At 58.5% G+C, this 18,573-nt stretch overlaps 1 protein-coding gene across 1 annotated transcript in view; it reads left to right on the top strand.

The window, feature by feature from the left end:
• Window positions 1-9,544: 9,544 nt before the first annotated feature.
• Window positions 9,545-18,573, top strand: part of SH3TC1 (SH3 domain and tetratricopeptide repeats 1) — a gene marked incomplete at its 3' end in the record, with an annotated part of 33,002 nt that continues 23,973 nt past the window's right edge. Inside the window, exons 1-2 of the mRNA XM_031662674.1 lie at window positions 9,545-10,051; window positions 15,821-16,020. Coding sequence (XP_031518534.1) covers window positions 15,849-16,020 — 172 coding nt within the window. The remainder of the gene's footprint in view (window positions 10,052-15,820; window positions 16,021-18,573) is intronic.

The raw sequence follows: 18,573 nt of genomic DNA, 5'->3' as shown, positions 1-18,573 counted from the left end.
CTGGCTACTGGCCATCAGAGAGGCAGACAGTGGCACTGGCACAGGCCATCATTCTGAGCTGGAGCCTGGGGAACTCAGTGAAAGCAGGTGGCTCTGAAGTTCCCGCTGGCGTGAGCTCTCCACACAGTGTGTGGCCCTTAGAGAAGGTGTGACCATGAGGGAGGAGGAGGCTGGGAGGCAGGAGAAGGTATCCAAAGGGTGTGGTCAGCGGGTGGACCAGTTGGCCGGAGAGATAAGGAAGAGGGAGCTGGGAAAGGACTGCTGGGCTTGGCCACGTGGAAAACGCCGGTGGCCTATGCCTGGGTAGTTTTGGGGAGCGTGGGGTGGGTGCGTTGATGTGAGGCCAGGAAGTAGGGTGTGGAAAACAGCACTTGAGGTTTTGCTGGGAGGGCAGCACTGGCCACAGGTGCCTGCGATCACCAGCGTGCCCCCCGTGACATCTGGCCCCGTCCAGGTGGGTAGCGGGGGGCCTGTAGGAATCCCCCTTGGAGCCCTCCTCCCCTCTGCCTGTGGTGACATCAGCCTCGGAGCCTCGAGCTTGCAGGAGATGGCTCCCAGCTGGAGGACTTCACTCCCTAGGAGGAGATGGGGGAGTGTGTGCTTGGGCAGGGTTAATGATTGTGTAAGCCAAGGTCAGGATCAGCCCCCATGACTGGGCTCTGCAGAATGCCAACATTCCGGCTGCGGTCCCACCCCTGATTCAGGAAAAGTTGGGGATCTGAGGAGTTCGGGCTTATGGGGTTGGGAGTCCTGGGGGGACTCTTCTGTAAGCTGGGATCTGATGTCCCCAGGCTGTTGGGAGAATAGCAGCCTTGTAGCCCCTGCCATGTGCCCTCATCTGGGGCCTTCTCCTCTGTGCACTCTCTCTTGGTCACCCACACCCCACCAGCTGGCTGGTCCACAGGGTGTTTCTGGGGTTTGGCCTCTTCTGGCTCTGTGATCTTTTTTTGGAGACAGGGCCCGGCTCTGTCGCCCAGGCTGGAGGGCGGCAGTGCGGCCAGGCTGGAGTACAATAGTGCGATCAGGCTGGAGTGCAGTAGTGCGGTCCTTGCTCACTGCAGTCTCCAACTTCTCGGCTCAAGCAATGCTCCCACCTCAGCCTCCCGAGCAGGTGGGACTACAGGCGTGCACCACCATGCCCAGCTAATCTTTTGTAATTTTTGTAGAGATGGGTTTCACCATGTTGACCAGGCCGCTCTTGAACTCCTGGACTCAAGCGATCCTCCTGCCTCAGCCTCCTAAAGTGCTAGAATTACAGGCGTGATCCACTGCGCCCAGCCCTGGCTCTGTGATTTTACCCTCTCTGCACCTCTGTTCCTCGTGGTTTTGAAGGTGGAGATGCCGAGGACTGGCGGGAGCTGCAGGGCTGCCGTGGGGGCTCCTATGTAGGCAGTGAGGGCTCTCTGGTCAGCTTCCTCCAAGGAAGGAAGGTCCCTCTTCCGAAATCTCCGCTGGGGAAACAGCTCGCTTCCCTCACCACCCCCAGATGAGGAGCACTGTGCTAAGGAGTCTCAGGCACCTGGTCAGCGGGAGAAGGAAGGACTGTGGACCTGCTGGGCCGCAGAGTCAGCGATTCCCTGGGCTCCAGGCTGACGCCTGCCCCGACAGAGCAGGACATTCCAGCCAGTTTGGGGGTGGGTGTCTTCAGTTCCAGCCCAGGCACGAGAACTGCTGACCACTTCCTGCAGGCCTCCGACCCGGCGGCCTAGCCACCCATCCGGCCGGGGTGGCCATCAGTCATCTGGAAAGCCTACGAGCCCTGTGTCCTTGTTTTGCAAAGAGCAGTTCCTGAAATCACGGGGCTTAGAGCTCTGCTCTTCTGATCAGGGGCCGGTTTCAGCAGCAAAGGCCAGAAATAACACAGTGTGAGCGCTGCTGAGTGGAGCATCATCCTAGCCCTTTCCGGGGGATGACTCACGATGCTGCCATTCCAGCACCAGCTGGTACGGGGCTCCAGACTAGCGGCTTATCGTGCCGGCCCGGATACACCCGTCCTCAAACTTGGTGTGCAGAGGAGTTAACTCAGGAAGGAACCTCGGGAGAGATTTGTGCTGGTCCTTCCCTGCTGTTCTCGAGCCTGAGTAGGGCTTGGGAATGCCTTGGGAGGTGTGCGGGGACAACTTTGCTTGTTTGTGTTTCCGGGAAATACTGCGTTTAGCAGAGACAGCATTTTATACAGGAGGAATCGGAGACTGGGAAAGATGGCAGGGCTGCTCAGCGTGGAGCTGGGATCTGGCCGGGCTGTGTTCTCAGGGGCGGGGGCCGATCTCTGAGTTACATTTACTTATATAATTATTTATTCATTTATTCATTCTTTTTCGAGACGGAATCTTGTTCTGTCACCCAGGCTGGAGTGCAATGGCAGGATCTCGGCTCACTGTCACCTCTGCCTCCCGGGTTCAAGTGATTCTCTCACCTCTGCCTCCCAAGTAGCTGGAATTATAGGCAACTGCCACTACACTCGGCTAACTTTTGTATCTTTTTTTTTTTTTTTTTTAGTAGAGACAGGGTTTCACCATGTTGACCAGGCTGGTCTTGAACTCCTGACCTCAAGTGATCTGAACTCGGCCTCCCAAAGTGCTAGGATTACAGCGGTGAACCACGGTGTCCGGCACTCAGTCACATCTAAAATGAAAGGGCCATGGAATCACCAGAACTCTCCTTCCTGTGACCTTGGGTGAAGGTCATTTCTGCCTTGCCCCTCAATCTCCCCATTTATAAGCTTGAAGGTTGTAAATTACAATCTTTTTATCCAACCACTTGTCTTTATTTTATTTTTGAGACGGAGTCTCGCTCTGTTGCCCAGGCTGGAGTGCAGTGGCGTGATCTCGGCTCACTGCAACCTCTGCCTACAGGGTTCAAGTGATTCTCCTGCCTTAGCCTGCTGAGTAGCTGGGATTATAGGCATGCACCACTATGCCTAGCTAATTTTTGTATTTTTAGTAGAGATGGGGTTTCACCATGTTGGTCAGGCTGGTCTGGAACTCCTGACCTCATGATCCGCCCGCCTGGGTCTCCCTAAGTGCTGGGATTATAGGCGTGAGCCACGATGCCCGGCCCACTTGTCTTTATTTGTTGCCTTCTCTTCCGTTTAGGTTCGTGTTGCCACCTGGTGATTGACTTCTCTGTGTGCACATTTGCACCATTGCAGGCATGACCAGGGTGGAGCAGCGAAGCGGGGCCCATGTACCATGTTTCAAGCCTGTTTCACAACAGAAGACGGCCTCAGCTTACAAACCACACTCATGACCAAATCTGCTGCCCCATCTTGTATTATACTATTATAGAGAGTTTTCTTGGCACGTGGCCACACCCATTCACTTACTGCTGTCTGTTTTCCTGCTGTAAGGGCAAGGTTGTGACGGACCTGATGACTGGCAAAGCTAAACATGCTCCCTCCGGCCCTACCCAGAGCACGTTTGCCTCCCCTGTTCTAGAATGACCTTGGAGGCTCCTGCATGCCTGTTTCTGCTGGACAGGACCAATGGGAGAACCAGCACTGAAGTGGGGAGACTGCGGGTAGCCTCTAGCCCCAGGCCTCTGCATTCCTGAGAGTCACTTTTATGGCGTTGTAGATTAACCCCTTGGGGTGCAAGCATGCTGGCCTCTCCTTGGCTGCCAGTGTCCATAGTCCCCTGAAGTGGCTGTGGGAGATTTTAGCACACTGCCTGCCAGGATCACAGTTGTTTGAGCTGGCTCTGACCCCTGAGAAGCCCTTTACTCCCCTGCTTTGCCTGGTTCCTCTCCCTCCAAGTCTTAGCGCAGGTGCCTCCTCTTTCAGGAAGCCTTCCTAGATTTCACCCTCCTCTCTTTCCTCCCAGGCCTCCCTTTGCTGCTGCACCGATCGTGCTTTGCCATCCTGGTCTGTTTCCCAGTCAGTTACCCGCCCCTTGTCTGTGAGCTCCTCCTGTGAGCAGCCAAACCATGGGACAGGTGGGGTCCCAGAAGGCAGAGCTGGGATGGGAGTGCTGCCAAAGTCAGTGGCAGGTGGGGCTCCAAGCTGCAAAAAGCAGCATTACTCGGAGGTGGAGAGTGGGACCGACCCTCAGAGGTGCAGTTTCCTGGGAGGGATGTAGTCCCGGGGACCCCTGCTTATGTGGGGGCAGGTTCGGAATCACCTTCTGAGCCCGAGATGATTCACTGCCCAGAACTGAAAATGCTCTGAGACAGTGCGATGAAGCCAGAAACCACCTGTGCCTTCCTATGACTACAGCTGTCATCATTTGCTGCAGGAGGCTGAAAAACACAAAGACAAAAGAGGTAGAAGGCAGGGCCTCTGCTCCCCAGCCAGGAACTCCCCTTCCCCCCAACTTGAGTTGCACCCTGGGGCTCGGACCTCAGGGAGCCTGGTCAGCACGCAGGGGCTGGCAGGAGCTGTCCTGGGAGCTTCTGAGATGGATAATTAAAGGGGGGGAGGGCTGAAAGACCACAGCTGAAGGGCGTGGCTGGGGGGGCTTATACTGCTCTGTCACAGGTAGGTCCGATTTGGGCTTTGCTGAAGGAAGGACGCAGGAACAGGTCTGGTCGCTTCTTTGAGCGACCCAGGACAGTCACAGGAGAAGTCTGAAGGCGCACTCGCTTTTCCCAGGCAGTGGTGGCCATGCCTGCTGCTTCTACGTTGGCTAGAGATTGTGTCCCCGGCACCTCGTCTGCCCAGACTCCGGAGCAGCCAAACCCCGAGATGGGAAACACTTGCTGAAAACAAGTTTGTTCCGCCCTCAGGGAAAGCCTCTGGCCAGGGTGGCTCGTTTTGTTTTCTCTCCAAACTCTAACATACCTGTTCAGCAGCTTCCCAGCCCAGAGCGGGCCAGAGACGGAAAACAGCCTGGTGTAAAAGGTGGGTGACGAGATGGAGAAACTCTAAGACTGTCCCCTCACCCTGGCAATGGGCCGCCTTGTCTTATAATTCAGTAAAACACCAGCTGGTCCCAGAGATCAGGAAAGGGAGAGAGGAGGGTTGCTGCTTTCCAGAGCAGCGTCTCAAAGATTCACACTGGGGCTTGGAGCTCAAAGGAGTGGGTGTTAGGTTCCCTGGAAAACCGCAGACTGTTGGGCAGGACTTGCTTCCCGGGGTTTCCGGGAATTGAGGGCACCACTGCCTTTGTCTCTGGCTGCTCCACTCACACCTTAGAGAGCCCCAGAGGGCAGTCGAGGGAGGGGTGAATGTCATGCGTGTCCGCATGAAGAGACCACCAACCAGGCTTTGTGTGAGCAACATAGCTGTTTATTTCACCCGGGTGCAGGCGGGCTGAGTCCGAAAAGAGAGAGTCAGCGAAGGGAGATAAGGGTGGGGTCGTTTTATAGGATTTGGGTAGGTAAAGGAAAATTACAGTCAAAGGGGGGTTGTTCTCTGGCGGGCAGGAGTGGGGGTTACAAGGTGCTCAGTGGGGGAGACTTTTGAGCCAGGATGGGCCAGGAAAAGGAATTTCATAAGATAATGTCATCGCTTAAGGGAAGGACTGGCCATTTTCATGTCTTTTGTGGTGGAATGTCATCAGTTAAGGCGGGGCAGGGCATTTGCACTTCTTTTGTGATTCTTCAGTTACTTCAGGCCATCTGGGCGTATATGTGCAAGTCACAGGGATGCTTGCACAGGGGATGCGATGGTTTGGCTTGGGCTCAGAGTCCTGACAGTGAGGATCACAGGTTTGGTGCTGGAAGGACTGGGATCCGGGCTGGTTCTGCTACATAGGAGCTGTGTGGCCCTGGGCAGGTCATGCCTCCTCTAGCCCCTCTGTGAATTAGTTCAGTGGCCATCAGGAGACAGTCAAGCTGGTGGGGCCATCAGCAAGCCCCATGTGATGACAATCCTTATGAAGGGCTGAGCATCTTCTTGGCAAGTGACAATTGGAATTTATTACAACCACATCAGGGAGCAAAACTATTGAGCTGGAGGGCACTTAGAAATCTCCAAGCCCAACTCTATCATTTGCAAGATGGGGAGACTGAGGCCCAGAGGAGAGACAGATTGTCCTGAGAGAATTGAAGCCTGAGTTGGAGTTCGGACGGCCCCTCTGGCAGCAGGGGCTGTGTGCGCTTCTGCCCTAGGATCTGCAGCCTCTAGGTGGGCCTGCTTGGAAAGCCCCCAGCCCTGAAGGCTCAGGCTCCTTCCTCCAGGAGGCCGCTGGGTGTGCTGTGTGCAGTCAGGGTGCTCTGTGCAGTTGGGGAGGCTCTTGGAAAATTCCCCCGGCCTTGGGCCAGAAGTACAGCTGCAGAGACAAACAGGATACGGGGTCTCCAGCCACCACGGGGGACAATGGCCAGGAGAGGAAATGTCTCCAGACCCGTGTGTGGATGTGGAGCCCGTCTGGGGGCTTTTTTCAACGCAGCTTCCAGAAAAGCAAACACAGGGGAAGCCAAGCGTCTCTGGCCAGGAGAGGACTGTTCTGCCCACTCTGGAGAAGGGGCAGAGGTGTGAGTAGGCTGGAGAACTGGGGGCACCCGCTTTGAGTCTCAGGTCACAGACGGGACACTGAGGCCCGGAGGAGGAGGAGGAGGTGCCACAGGCAGGCAGCAAGTTAACGCAGGTGGTCTTGGGCGCCCACTCCCCACTTCTCTTCACAGCCCCTTGGGGCCATCATCTGAGCAGGGGCACAGGCAGCCCCATCCATGGTGAGGACAACGCGGCCAGGGCACTGGTAGGAGGCACTGACCTCCCAGGGACGTCAGTTCTTCCCCACCTGCCTGTCAAGCGCAGCTGCTCTGTGCTCCTCGCTGGGCCAAGGCCACGGAGAGAACTCGGCGTGGGCACAGAATCTCAGTGCAACTGAGCTGTGCACCTGTGCTCGGCTTGTTGGAAAAGTCCTCAAGTCTAATTTAATCTTTATGATGACTCAGGGCACAGCCACAGAATCTCACGTCCCCGCCTCCCTGACCCCCAGGGCTACTCAGAGGAAGTGACCACCCCGTGAGGATGTGTTGACAGACGTGTTGGACCCGAGGCATGAATGTGACCCTCGGTGGAGAAGACTCGCTGAGCAGGGGAGGGAGCCACAGAGGCTATAGATGGCACTGGTGGAGGCGTAGGGAGAGGAAGACCTGGAACGGGGTGGTGATGTTGAGTGCGTCTGTGGGCATCCACAGGTCCTGAGCACTGGGGCAGCAGATGCCTCAGGGGTGGCCGCTCACCCAGGAAATCAGCCCAAATGGAGGAGAGGTGGGTGCCCAGAGTTGCACCCATTCCACAGGGAAGGTGCCAGGAGAATCCAGCTCCCAAAGTGCTCTGGGCTTCGGCAGCGGGACCTTTGTGAAGGGTGGAAGCATTACCCAGTCCCCTGAGATGGGAGGCAAAGGGAGCTGGACAGAGGCTCCCAGCTGGCAGGGGCTGGGCAGGATGAAAGTTGAGCTTTGGTGGGAGAAGGAAGGTGGGAGATGGGGCCGGCAGGTGTCTGCAAGGAAGGGTGGGGTGCTGAGGGCTGGAGTCCAGGAGGGGCTTCAGGATGGGGTCCCCGGACCTTGTATCATCCATCCCCAAGGCCCAAGGAGGGGGCCGGGAGGACACCAGGCTGGAGGGGCTGCAGGCTGCTGGGGTTGAGGGGCTGTGGTTGGGGGCCACTATTTCTAACCACTGTCCCAGGCCTGCATCACAGCTTATGTACCGAGCTGACCCCAAAAGGTACGTCCATCCTGAACCTGTGAACCTGACCTTATTTGGAAAAAGAGTCTTTGCAGATGTAATTTCCTGAAGGGTCTCTGGATGAGATCATCTTGGGTTATTCAGGTGGACCCCAAATCCAGTGACAGGGCGCTTAGGAGAGACTGAAGAGACAGACACAGAGGAGGAGGCTGGGTGAAGACAAAGGCAGAGACTGGAGCAATGCAACCTGCAGCAGAACATACGTGGAGCTCCAGAGGCTGGAGCAGGCAGGAAGAGGCCTCCCCTGGAGCTTCCAGAGGGACTGTGGCCCTTCCCACAGCTTGATTTTGGACTTTTGGCCTCCAGAGCTGTAAGAGATGACATTTCTGCTGTCTGGAGTCCCCAGTTTGTGGCACTTGGTTGTGGCAGCTCCACGAAACTGACAGAGTGACTGCCCCTGGATGAGGCTGGAGACACCACCGTTTTCCTCCTCAGACGAGCTGGGGCTGGGGAGCCGCGTCCCTGCAGGGAAGAAGAGCTGGTCTGGGAGCTGCTGCCCCTCTGCCTGTGGGTCAGACTTCCAGATTGCTGCCACTGGGGACTCTCTGAAAGTCTCCTTTGGTGCCTCTGAACCACCCCCCGCAACCCACCGTGTGCTCACCGAGCATGTTGGTGGCATGGAAGGTGGGGCTGGCCAGACCGGCCGGGGAGCCTGGAGGCTGGGCCCCTAAGGGGCTTGGGCCTCACGTGGGCCCTCCCCGAGGGCTTTGCGTCTTTTCGGGGCAGCGAGGGGATGTGCATGGGCATCTGCAGCTGCACCCCCGCTCCCAGGCCCTGGCCTCAGTGAGGAGGAGGGAAGGTGTGACTTTAGGGCTGCCGTGCAGGATGCAGGGACTTGAGGCAAGTGGCAGCCCCTGGGCAGAGCCTGTGATTAGAGAAAGGTGAGCAGGACGGGAGGGTGAGGATGAAGGACGCAGGTGTGGGCTGGGAGGGGCTTTGACCTGAGTAGCTCACCTGGGGTGGGAATTCTCAGCCTGGGGCGACTTCACCTCTAGGGGATCAATATCTGAGCTGTTTGGCTGTTATGATTAGAGGAGGGGGCTACTGGCATCCAGTGGGTGGAGGCCAGGGACCAGCTAAAACCCTCCAGTGCACAGGACAGCCCCCTGCCCTGCAACAAAGAAGGATGCGACCCCAAATGTCAGTAGTGCCTGGGTTGAAAAGCCCAGCCCTAAAGCCCTCAGGACCAGTCAGAACTGGTTCCAGTTTTATCTTCTAGCTGGTCACTGGCCTTGGGCATGTCATATTACCCCCTGAGACTTAGTTTTCCTATCTGTGAGATGGATACGTTACTATTTAACTTAGCGATTATTCTTGGTTTTATTAAACCAGGTGTGTGTAAAGCACCAACCTACCACAGCACAGGATGGAGGGATCCCTCCCATTCCCATTTCCTAGAGCTGGGCCGGAGCCAGCAGCCCACATCCACCACGTGGGTGCTCATACTCCTGTGTTGGCAAGGGCATCAGAGCAGGCAGACAGGTGGGGCCAACAGAGTTCAGTTCTGCCTCTTGTCTGAGCTGACGTGAGCCCAGGCCAGGCTTCCTCAGCGGGCAGGGGTGAGATTCCGTGCTTTGGCCTTGGGTCCGCCTGGCCAGGGAGTTTCTGCTCTCAAACCTGGCTCAGGCCTGGAGCCAGTTGGGGGAGGTAAAGAGGGAGGCCCGTTGGGACAGGCCAGGTTTACAAGGAGAGCTGCGGTGAGGCGGAGGGGGGCCCATCTCTTCCCCTAAGTGTTCCCATTGATGGAGCCGGTGGCCTGGGCAGCACCCGGGCGGAGACGGAAGGAACTGCATGTGAGCGTGTGTGTGCATACGTGTGCCTGTCTGTGTGCACACACTTGTGCTCGTGAGTCTGTGTGCTCATGCACATGTGTGTTTGTGTGTCTGCATACACATGTGTGTGTGTGTGCATGCATGTGTGTGTGTGTGCATGCATGTGTGTGTGCAGGCATGCGTGTGTGTGTGTGTGCAGTAAGTGGAAGAGGAACAGAGAGCAGAGCTGAGGCTGGCAGGGCTGGAGGGCCGGTGGCTGGTGGACTTCCCCAATCCCAGCCGAGGCGGGGGGCTGGTTGCCCCGGCCTCTAGTACAGAACCTGGGGGCTGGGCAGCGGGCAGGCAGGACAGGGCCTGGAGCCGGTCCAGGAAAGAGCTAATGATCAACCGGCTGCGGTGTCTGTGCAGCCGCGCTGGGCCTGCCTCTCCGTCACCGGCCCTCAGGCGCAGGGAGGAAGTAGGGCAGGAAGCAGGGGGCGGAGGCCGCTGTGCAGTCAGCCCGGCTGTGGGCGGCCCCTGCCTGCTCCGTCCAGCTGGAGACAACCCTGTGGGGCCAGCCAGCGCTGGGCCAGGAGCGGCCACCTGGTGCCTGCGTGCCACGGTCCTGTGGGCCTGGGAGCTGCCCCCGAGGAGCACGCCTCAGGTACGGGGGGCTCCGGGGCAGGTGGGGTGCGGACTGGCCGAGCAGGCTGCTATCTGCGGGTCTTGCCACGGTTGGATCTTTACACTCTCTTGAGGACTTTTCTGAGCTGTTTCGGATGGGAGTGGAGCGAAACTGCGAGCTGGGGGCCTCAGGGAGGTCGGCGGCACCCTCAGCAGACCCTACTCAGAGCTCACAGGTGCTGGCAGTGCCAATCCGCAGTAATTACGGGCAATGGTTTCAGCTTTGACAAAGCACCCTTGCTTCTGGGACCTGGCTTGACCCCATGCTGACCCTCGGCATGAGCAGCCCTGGGGGTCTGGGAGCAGAGCCAGCCTGTCGCTGGATTCCAAGTCCAGCGGGTCTTAGGTGTGACCCCAGCCCCTGGTTAGCTCGGGCCACACTGCCAGACCCACCAGGGCAAGCCCAGCGCCTCTAAGCCTCACCCGGCACCGCGGTGGCTGTAACCAGCCACTTTGACGCTGCCACCTTGGTCTCTTTTCCAACAACCAAATGGACCAGCCACTGGACCAGGGGCTCCAGCCTGAAAATTCCAGGGAGGGCCTGGGCCCAGCCTTCAACTGCAGGTGTGCCGGGGCGTGTGGTCCCGTGTGTGTACACCACTGAGTCCCCCTGTGGGCCTGTGCGTGATTCCCCAGGAACCCCGGGAGCCCTGCCCTGTCTGTGAAGCGGGAGTTTCCAACCTTTTGCCGTTGACGAGACTCAAATGAGATGAATAGGAAAGTGACACAGCGGGGAGTTAGTGGCGTCAGCCAGTGCCAGGGCCAGGGGCAGCCTACATGTGGGCCGGCCACTCAGGGTGTGGCCTCCCAGTGCCAGGCAGCGGGGCTGCGGCTGAGCTTGTGGCTGGAGGCACGGCTGGGCCCAAGTCAGGGTTAGGTTTAGGATGGGTACGCGGGGGCTGGGCTCAGACCGCCTGGGTTCAACCCCACCTGTGCTGCTTGGCTGTGTGACCTTGGGCAGGCAGAGTCACCGCAGCTGATGGCTCATTTGTGAAAGGGGCACGGTGGTGCCTCCCTCCTCCAGGTGAGCCAAGGATGCTGTGAGCACCCCGGACAGCCATAATTATGTGACTGTCAACACCGTTGTGACAGCGATGACAACTGTGTCCCGTGTCGGGCGCTGGGCCAGCGTTTTATGCACGGAGTCATCACTCACTCTTCCAGCAACATGAGTGAGGATGGCCGCACAACGCAGAAGAGGAAGGCAGGGCCCAGGAGTGCACGGCTGCGCCGGTTTCCCGCGCTGCCAGAGCGCATGGCAGAGCCCTCTTGCTCATGTTCTCTCGCAGCTCTAGAGGTCGGAATTCCGAACTCAAGGTGTCCCTCAGAAGGCTCCTGGGGCGGCTCCTCCCTGCCTCTTCCCGCTCCCTGTGGCTCCGGGCGCTCCTTGGCTGTGATTGCATCAGTCCACTCTCCACCCTGGTGGTCACGTGGCCTCCTCTCCGGTTGCTCTGTGTGTCTCCGTGTCTTCTCTTTTACTCACAAGGACACCAGGCACGGGATTTAGGGCCATCCTCATCTGGAACACCCTCATCTTAAGTGAAGGTCACTTCGTCTGCACAGACCATTTCCGAGTAAGGCCCCATTCTGAGGTTCCTGTGGGCATGAATTTTGAAAGGACAGTGTCACCCCAGGATGCGAGGTGACAAGTCAACACTCCAGAGGTGCTTGGTGGCATAGGTGAGGTCTCAATGACCCTAGAAGTATTTGTTCAGTAACAGCATGGCGAAAGCTTGGCCAAAGCTTCCCAAACCCGTTCAGGGCCGGCCCGGGCCCTCTCCCTCCTTCTTCCAACCCACACTCACCAAACTCTGACTGTGGACCAGGAGCACTGTCCCTTTTACCCACTCGACCCACTTGTGCGGTGTGCGTGCTCATTCTCATTTTCTGGCTCAGTAAATTGAGGCATGGAGAGGTCTCCCAGAAACCAGGGTTTGGCCCCACATCTCCATGTTCTGGAGCCAAACTCCGCCCCTTGCCCTGGAGCCGGAGGCTGGCCTGGGGCTGGGGCCTGTTCTGACCCATCCAGGGCCCTCCAAGGGTTTATCCTGATGATAAACTGAACAAACAGGATAAAGGCAGGAAGGAGAGAGTCCTGCAGGCTGCTTGGTGGTCGCCCAGCTCGGTGAGCTGGCCCCTGGGAGCATCAACACCTACCCGTGGTTGGGGCCTCTGCTTGTGCAGTGGTGGCTGGGCCTGGTGGAGGGAGGGGACGCTGCGGAGACGGAACTCACTTCCTCATCGCCAGGCTCTGCACAGGAACCCCACGCTTAGGGTTGTAACAGCAGGTGGGAAATTCCCTGAGCCCGGGGAGCCCTCCTTTTCTCAGGAGACCGTCTCTGAGCACCGGCTGTGTGCCAGGCCCATAGAAGCCCTGGATGCCATTTCGAACAGGCCCGTTCCTAACCCAGGGGGAGGTGGGCTGGGAGGCAGGCAGGTGTCCCGGGCATCAGCCAGTGGATGCAGAAAGGCTGCTGGGACCCCTGCTCTGCTTACAGGGACATGAGACCTGGCTCCTGAGGGACAAAGGCAGAGATGGGAGGACGAGGACCCCAAGGTCAGGCATTGGGAGCAAAAGACCCCCTAAACCAGGAAGCTCGCACGCCAGCGAGTGGACCCCAGCGCTTTGTCGAGACCCCTCCATGCGCTTCCGGAGATGAGATGGGAAGACAGCCTGGCCTTGCAGGCAGCGGCTTCCTGGTGCTGCCACAGACCCCGGGCCAGGTGGTGGGCACAGGCAGCCACAGGTACCAGGACCACAGTCCTGCAAAGCAAGGAGGAGAAAGCGAAGTCTGAGGCTGGCAAGGGCAGCCGGAGCGTCCCGCGCTGTCCCCGAAGGTGCCCAGAGCTCTCCAGGCGTGACCAGGGTCCCAGGACATGGGAACAGGGAGGGTGAAGGCCCCAGGCTGCACAAGGCATTTGATCAGTGAGGCCATGTTCCATGTCCACAGTTCCATGCACGTTTCCTCCTTTGGAAAGCGTCTTACGGGCTGCACCCTGCTCCCACTCCTGGGCGAGCAGTTTCCCTGAAGGGTCTCTTGGGCGCCTCTTGGCGTCAGATGTCTCCTGATTCACCATTCCCGGCCCCCAGAGGTGGTTGGGGGGTGGGAAGGATTTGGCCACAAACTGACCAATCAGGTTACAGTTGGAGCAGGTGTGCTGGTGGGAGGGGGTGTGCCGGGGCCACTTCATAGCCAGGAGCTGTCGCCTCTGCAAGCCTTGCTGGCCCGGGGCTGGTCTGGCTGAGGCCCTGCGGTCTGAGGTCCCCAGGGAGCCTTCCCTGACTGAGATTCCCTCCTCGGCCAGGGCTAGGGGACCCTCTCTATGCCTCATAGAACCTGCCTCACGGAACCATCGCTATTCTGTCTAAATTCTCAACTGAGCAGGTCTGGGTCTTCCTCCCTCTGTGTTCCCACTGGCCGGCTCAGAGCTGGCACAGCACAGGGGTGGGTGGTGGTTGTTGAAACCAAAGACTTTAGACGGTGGGCTCCTCCTGCCCCTGCTCTGCTGATGGAGCCCACAGTGTGCGGTGAGCTGGGGCCTGGGAGGCCGGTTCTCAGGGTGACAGCCACAGCTATGGGGGCAGGGGTGATGGCTGGGCTTACATGACACCCACTTGTCCCTGCCTGCAGCCGACTCGCCCCCCCATGAGGGTTTCCTCGTTCTGTACTAAATGTTACAGGGGAGTGGCCTCTTGGGGAGCCTCTGTGAAGGGAGCTGTCGCCGCAGTGGTGGCCCGAGCCAAGAGCAGTGCGGGGATGGCGGAGGTGCTCACGGGTGGGGAAGAGGCAGCAGGGATGGCAGCTGCAGTGTGTGCTTCTGCTTTGGTCTGATGGGTGTGCGGGTGCACGTGTGTGTGTGTGTGTGCGCGTGTGTGTGTGTGCGCGCACAGGCAGGAGAATTGCCTGACCCCTCAGAGCCTCGGTTTCCCCATCTGTGTACTGGGGAGGTAGGCCTTCCTTGGGGTTGCTGGGCCAAGGCGTCTGGCAATGGGAGGTGTGCCAGTTGACACCCACTGTCCTGGGAGTCCTGAGGTCAGTCTTGACTGTCTCTGGGTTTTCAGGCTCAGAGCCTTGGGGGAGGGCTGGGGGTGCTGGGGAAGGAAGCCGGGCTCTGTCTGTGCTTGATGTATGGTGAGATTTTCCGTGCTGCTGTCTGATGCAGGCTCAGCTGCCCCTGTTTGGTGAAAAATTGAGGTGGGGAAGAAATAAGCCCAGCACTCCCGCCGCTCCTGCTTCTGATTTCCCCGCCCCTGCGAGACATTCTGAGCAGACGCTGGGACAGACTTTTCTACGTGTGGACTCGACCCCCTGCTCCTGGCTTGAAGCGCCTAGGGATGCCTCTCTGCCTTTCCTGGGTGCTGGATGTCCAGGGCCTCCTGCCTTCCCTTCACAGCCGCGTCCTGTGTCCCTGACTGCAGACCCCACGTACCCCCAACAGCTGCCCGGTTTGCCTCCCAGTCCTCTGCCACATTCCCTGCCCAGAGACCAGGGTGGAAGTGGGAGATGGGGCAAGGACAGGAGGCTCTGGGGGTTGTCCTGGCCACTGGCAGGCCCCAGCTTGGTGGGCCCATCAGGTCTCTGAGGCCCGGACAGAGGCCCTGGCAAGCCCTGGGTGCCTGGTCCCCCAGCGTCCACCACAAAAGTGGTGACGGGACAGCAGGAGGCCAGACTTGCACTTTTGCCTCCAGACAGAGGTCAGAGGCATCGCTGCCCCGGTTCTCCATGCCCTGCCTGCAGAGGGGATGTTTGCTGACCACTGGGGGCTTCAAGCCAAGAGCAAGGGGACGAGTCCACACGTAGGAAAGTCTGTCCCAGTGTTTGCTCAGAATGTCTTGTGGGGCAGGGAGATGGGAGGCAGGAGCTGCAGGGGACACTGGCTTATTTCTTTCCCACCTCACATTTCACCAAGGAGGGGCAGCGGAGCCTGCGTTAGATAGCAGCAGGGAAAACCTTCTCACCACACGTCAGGCACGGACGGAACCCCTTTTCCTTCTTCTGCGTCCCCATCGCTCCCCGAGGCTCTGGACTTGAAAACCGCCCTGGCCATGGCATTCTAGTGGGGCAGGGTGGACCTTCCTCCACTCACAATCAGGGAACAGTGAGGCCCCCCATGACCAAGCCCTCCCTGTAGGGACAGCAGGGTCCTGACACTGCGCTTGCCGTCCTCCCCGCTTGTCAGCCTCTCTGCCTGAGGCCGGAGCTGAGGAGGACACGGCTGACCCCATCCCCGCGGCCACAGCTGGGATTTGTCCCCTGTGTGCCTCAGCCCTGGCCCCGGCCGCCGTCCCCACGGGCCCTGCGCCTGCATGTGATGCCGGAAGGGGGACTTTGTGTCCTTCTGTGTCTTCAGGCAGGCAATGGAGCACTGTCCTGGGAGCAGAGTCTGTCAGGCATGACGGCCTAGCAAAGAGGCAGTGACCGGCCCCTGAGGAGAGGCCCAAGACACCCAGGGGCTCTGCTTCGATGGGGAAGGGGCCTCCAGGCAGAAAACCAGTGAGAGGAGGCCCTGTGGAGGAAGAGAGCACAGCACACCCGAGATGGGGAGGGAGGCACAGCAGCGGTGCGGGATCACGCCCACCACAACACCGCGCACGGTCACCTGCTGCGGTGAGGGGCCCGCTGGGTCTGAAAGGTGCAGGCGCTCAGCAACGCTGGCGTTCTCTCCTCTGGACCCCAGCCTTGGACACAGCCTCTGTGCTGGTTCTGGCGGGGGCCACCTCTCCTGACCACACCCACTCTATCCACAGGGCCAGGCATGTGAGGCCGCCGCAGGTAATGGAGAACCTCCCTGCTGTGATCACTGAGGAGCCGACCCCCATGGGAAGGGGTCCCGTGGGACCCTCAGGAGGGGGCAGCAGCCGGGACCACGTCTGGACGATGACCACGAGGCCCTCTGTGAGCTGGGAGAAAGCGGGGCCTGAGGAGGCCAAGGCACCGGGGAGAGGCGGTGAGTCCATCCCACCCACTTGTCCACCCCACCTGCCCTGTCCATCCGTCCTTCACCGCCCTGTCCGCCTCCAGGCCTCCTGGGGTAAGGGCTGGGGCTGGGGCTGGGGTCTGCTCTCCATCACTTCTTGTTTCCTTCCTCCACGTGTGTTTACTGGAGCCACTGTGCCCGCTGAGTCACTTGAGAGGCCAGAGCCCAGCTCGTGTTTTTCCAGGGACAGGTCAGTGATAACAAAGCTGGCAAAGAACGAGACAGGGGCATTCGAACCCACATGTTCAGAGACCATTCCAGAAACAGTCCGATGGGTTTGGCCTTGGAACCCCTGAGGGTCCTCAGGACGAGGCATCCTCATTCCCCAGGAGGCACCCAAGGTGCAGAGAGGGAAGGGCCGGGCCAGGCCACCCTGCAGTCAGGGGCCAGGCCAGGACGCATGCCCAGTCTCCTGAATCCCTGGGAAACCTGAAGGGTGGCCTAGGTGATCTCCAGGATCCCATCTTACCCTCATCCTGAGACCCTGAAGGGGAGGAGGGGAGAGGCAGGGGACACCAAGGCCTGCAAGTCTCTCCCTGGCCGGAGACAGCTGCGGCTGTGACCCCACCCTGGGCCGCCTCCTCCCAGTGTCCAGCCTCAGCCTGGTCTCCTCTTAGCTGCCCACGTCCCTGTCTCGGGACTCCAGGGCTTAGCACATGGTAGGTGCTCCGTCACTGTTCAAGGGATTGATGAACGAAGGATGTGTTTGGACAGCGGCGTGAAAACCTCAGATGCTGTCGTGGCTCACAGCCGGGTGTGGGAGAGTTTTATACCTGCAATCCTGCCCTTCCGCATGAGGGCGGAGATGGGAAGGGGTCGATGGCCTCCTGCCCTGAATCACAAAGGGGAAGTGGTCTGCAGGCACCAGCCTGCCCGGCCAGGAAGGGCGGCTCAGAGGTTTGGGGCGGGGCCTGGGCCTGGGGAGCCCACCAGGCCACGGAATCACGTTCCCTCCAGGGCAGGCCTCACAGAAAGGAAGGGGCTGGGCCGTGCCCAGGGCCATGAGTGCACAGAGCAGGAGGGCCCTGGCCAGCCTCCCACAGAGCCGCGGGGCCCAGGGAGGAGCTGGGAGCCTCTGGGAATGGGAGTGGCGGGCGTTGGAAGCCTTTGCCCTGAGTGGCTGGGTATTTCTTCCTCCAGAGGCTCAGCAAAGCACTGTGGCATCGCCTCTGCCTGGAGCGAATCTCTGTGGGCCCAGCGCAGGGGAGCTGAGGAGACTCTCCCTGCTTTGGAGGCTGGGTGGGCCGAGGGAAAGCTGGCTTGGGGTGGGGCTCCTCAGCTCCTTCACCTCCTCGTCTTCTCTGGGCAATTTCAGATAGACATCAAAGGTGGCAAGAAATAGTGCAGATAATTCCATTTGCCCACACCCACATTCCTTGAATGTTCACATTTTATGACTTTTACTTTGTGTGTGTACTCGTGTGTGTGTGTCTGTGTGTGTGTCTGTGTGTGTGTGTGTGATTTTCTTCTGATCCTTTTGGGAGTAAATGGCAGACACGATGCCCCTTCATCCTAAAAAGTGTCCATATTTCCTAAAACCAGGACGTTCTCTTACATAACCGCATTGTACTTATTTCAATGTTAATTTCCTGGTTTTAATAACACCATCACCTCATCTACAGGCCTCATTCAGATCTTGCCATTTATCCCAATAATATCCTTTATAGCAAAAAAAAATATGTATATATATTCCTGGGTCACACCTTGTTTTCTGACGCGACCTCTCTGAGGTACCTTTTAATCCGGAGGCTGCTGTTTTGAAGATACAGTTTGGATCTTTGTAGAATGTCTCTCGATTTGAGTGCAGCCAATATTTCTTCACGATCACATTAGAGATTTGGGCAGGAATCCCACAGAAGCAATGTTTCTTCAGTGCAGACGATGTCCATTAGTCTCTGGCTGGTGATGCTAATTTTGGTTCCTTGGGAAAGGGGCGGCTGCCAGTTCTCCCCACTGCACGGTTATTTTTCTCCCCTCTGCAGTTAGTAAGTAACTGGGTGGGCGACACCCTGAAACTGCGTGAATATCCTGTTCCTTGTCAAACTCGTGAAGCTCTACTGTCTCATCATGGGCTGGCCTGGCTGAAATAGTCCTTGCGACAGAGGCTGCCAGGCGGTGACTGTCTAATGAGGCAAGCCTTCTCCATTCAGCAATCAGTTTTCAACTGTAAGGAAGAGCTGTTCCGCTCCCCAGGTATCCACTGATTTAATTCAGCGTAGGCTCACACATCTTTAATCAAGTCTCCGGACTGTATACATCATTACCTATTTTGTCATTCAGATCACTCTAGATTTGGGTTTTCCATGTGTCTACTTCACTCAGTGGGTGCGTCCTCACTTTCTGGGACATGAGATGTTCCGGGCTCATTCTGCACTTTCCCTGCCACAGCCCTGGGATCGGCTGGGTCTCCAGGGAGCCCTGGCTTCTGAACTGGAGGATGATGTTTAGAAGCTGTTGGGCCAGACACCTATCAACTTCAATAGGGACGGCACCTTGTTCGAGAGGTTGAAGAGGAGACACAGA

This window comes from Papio anubis, unplaced genomic scaffold (assembly GCF_008728515.1).
Source record: "Papio anubis isolate 15944 unplaced genomic scaffold, Panubis1.0 scaffold83, whole genome shotgun sequence".
Lineage (NCBI taxonomy): Eukaryota > Metazoa > Chordata > Mammalia > Primates > Cercopithecidae > Papio > Papio anubis.
This window is presented reverse-complemented; position numbering and strand designations above follow the sequence as displayed.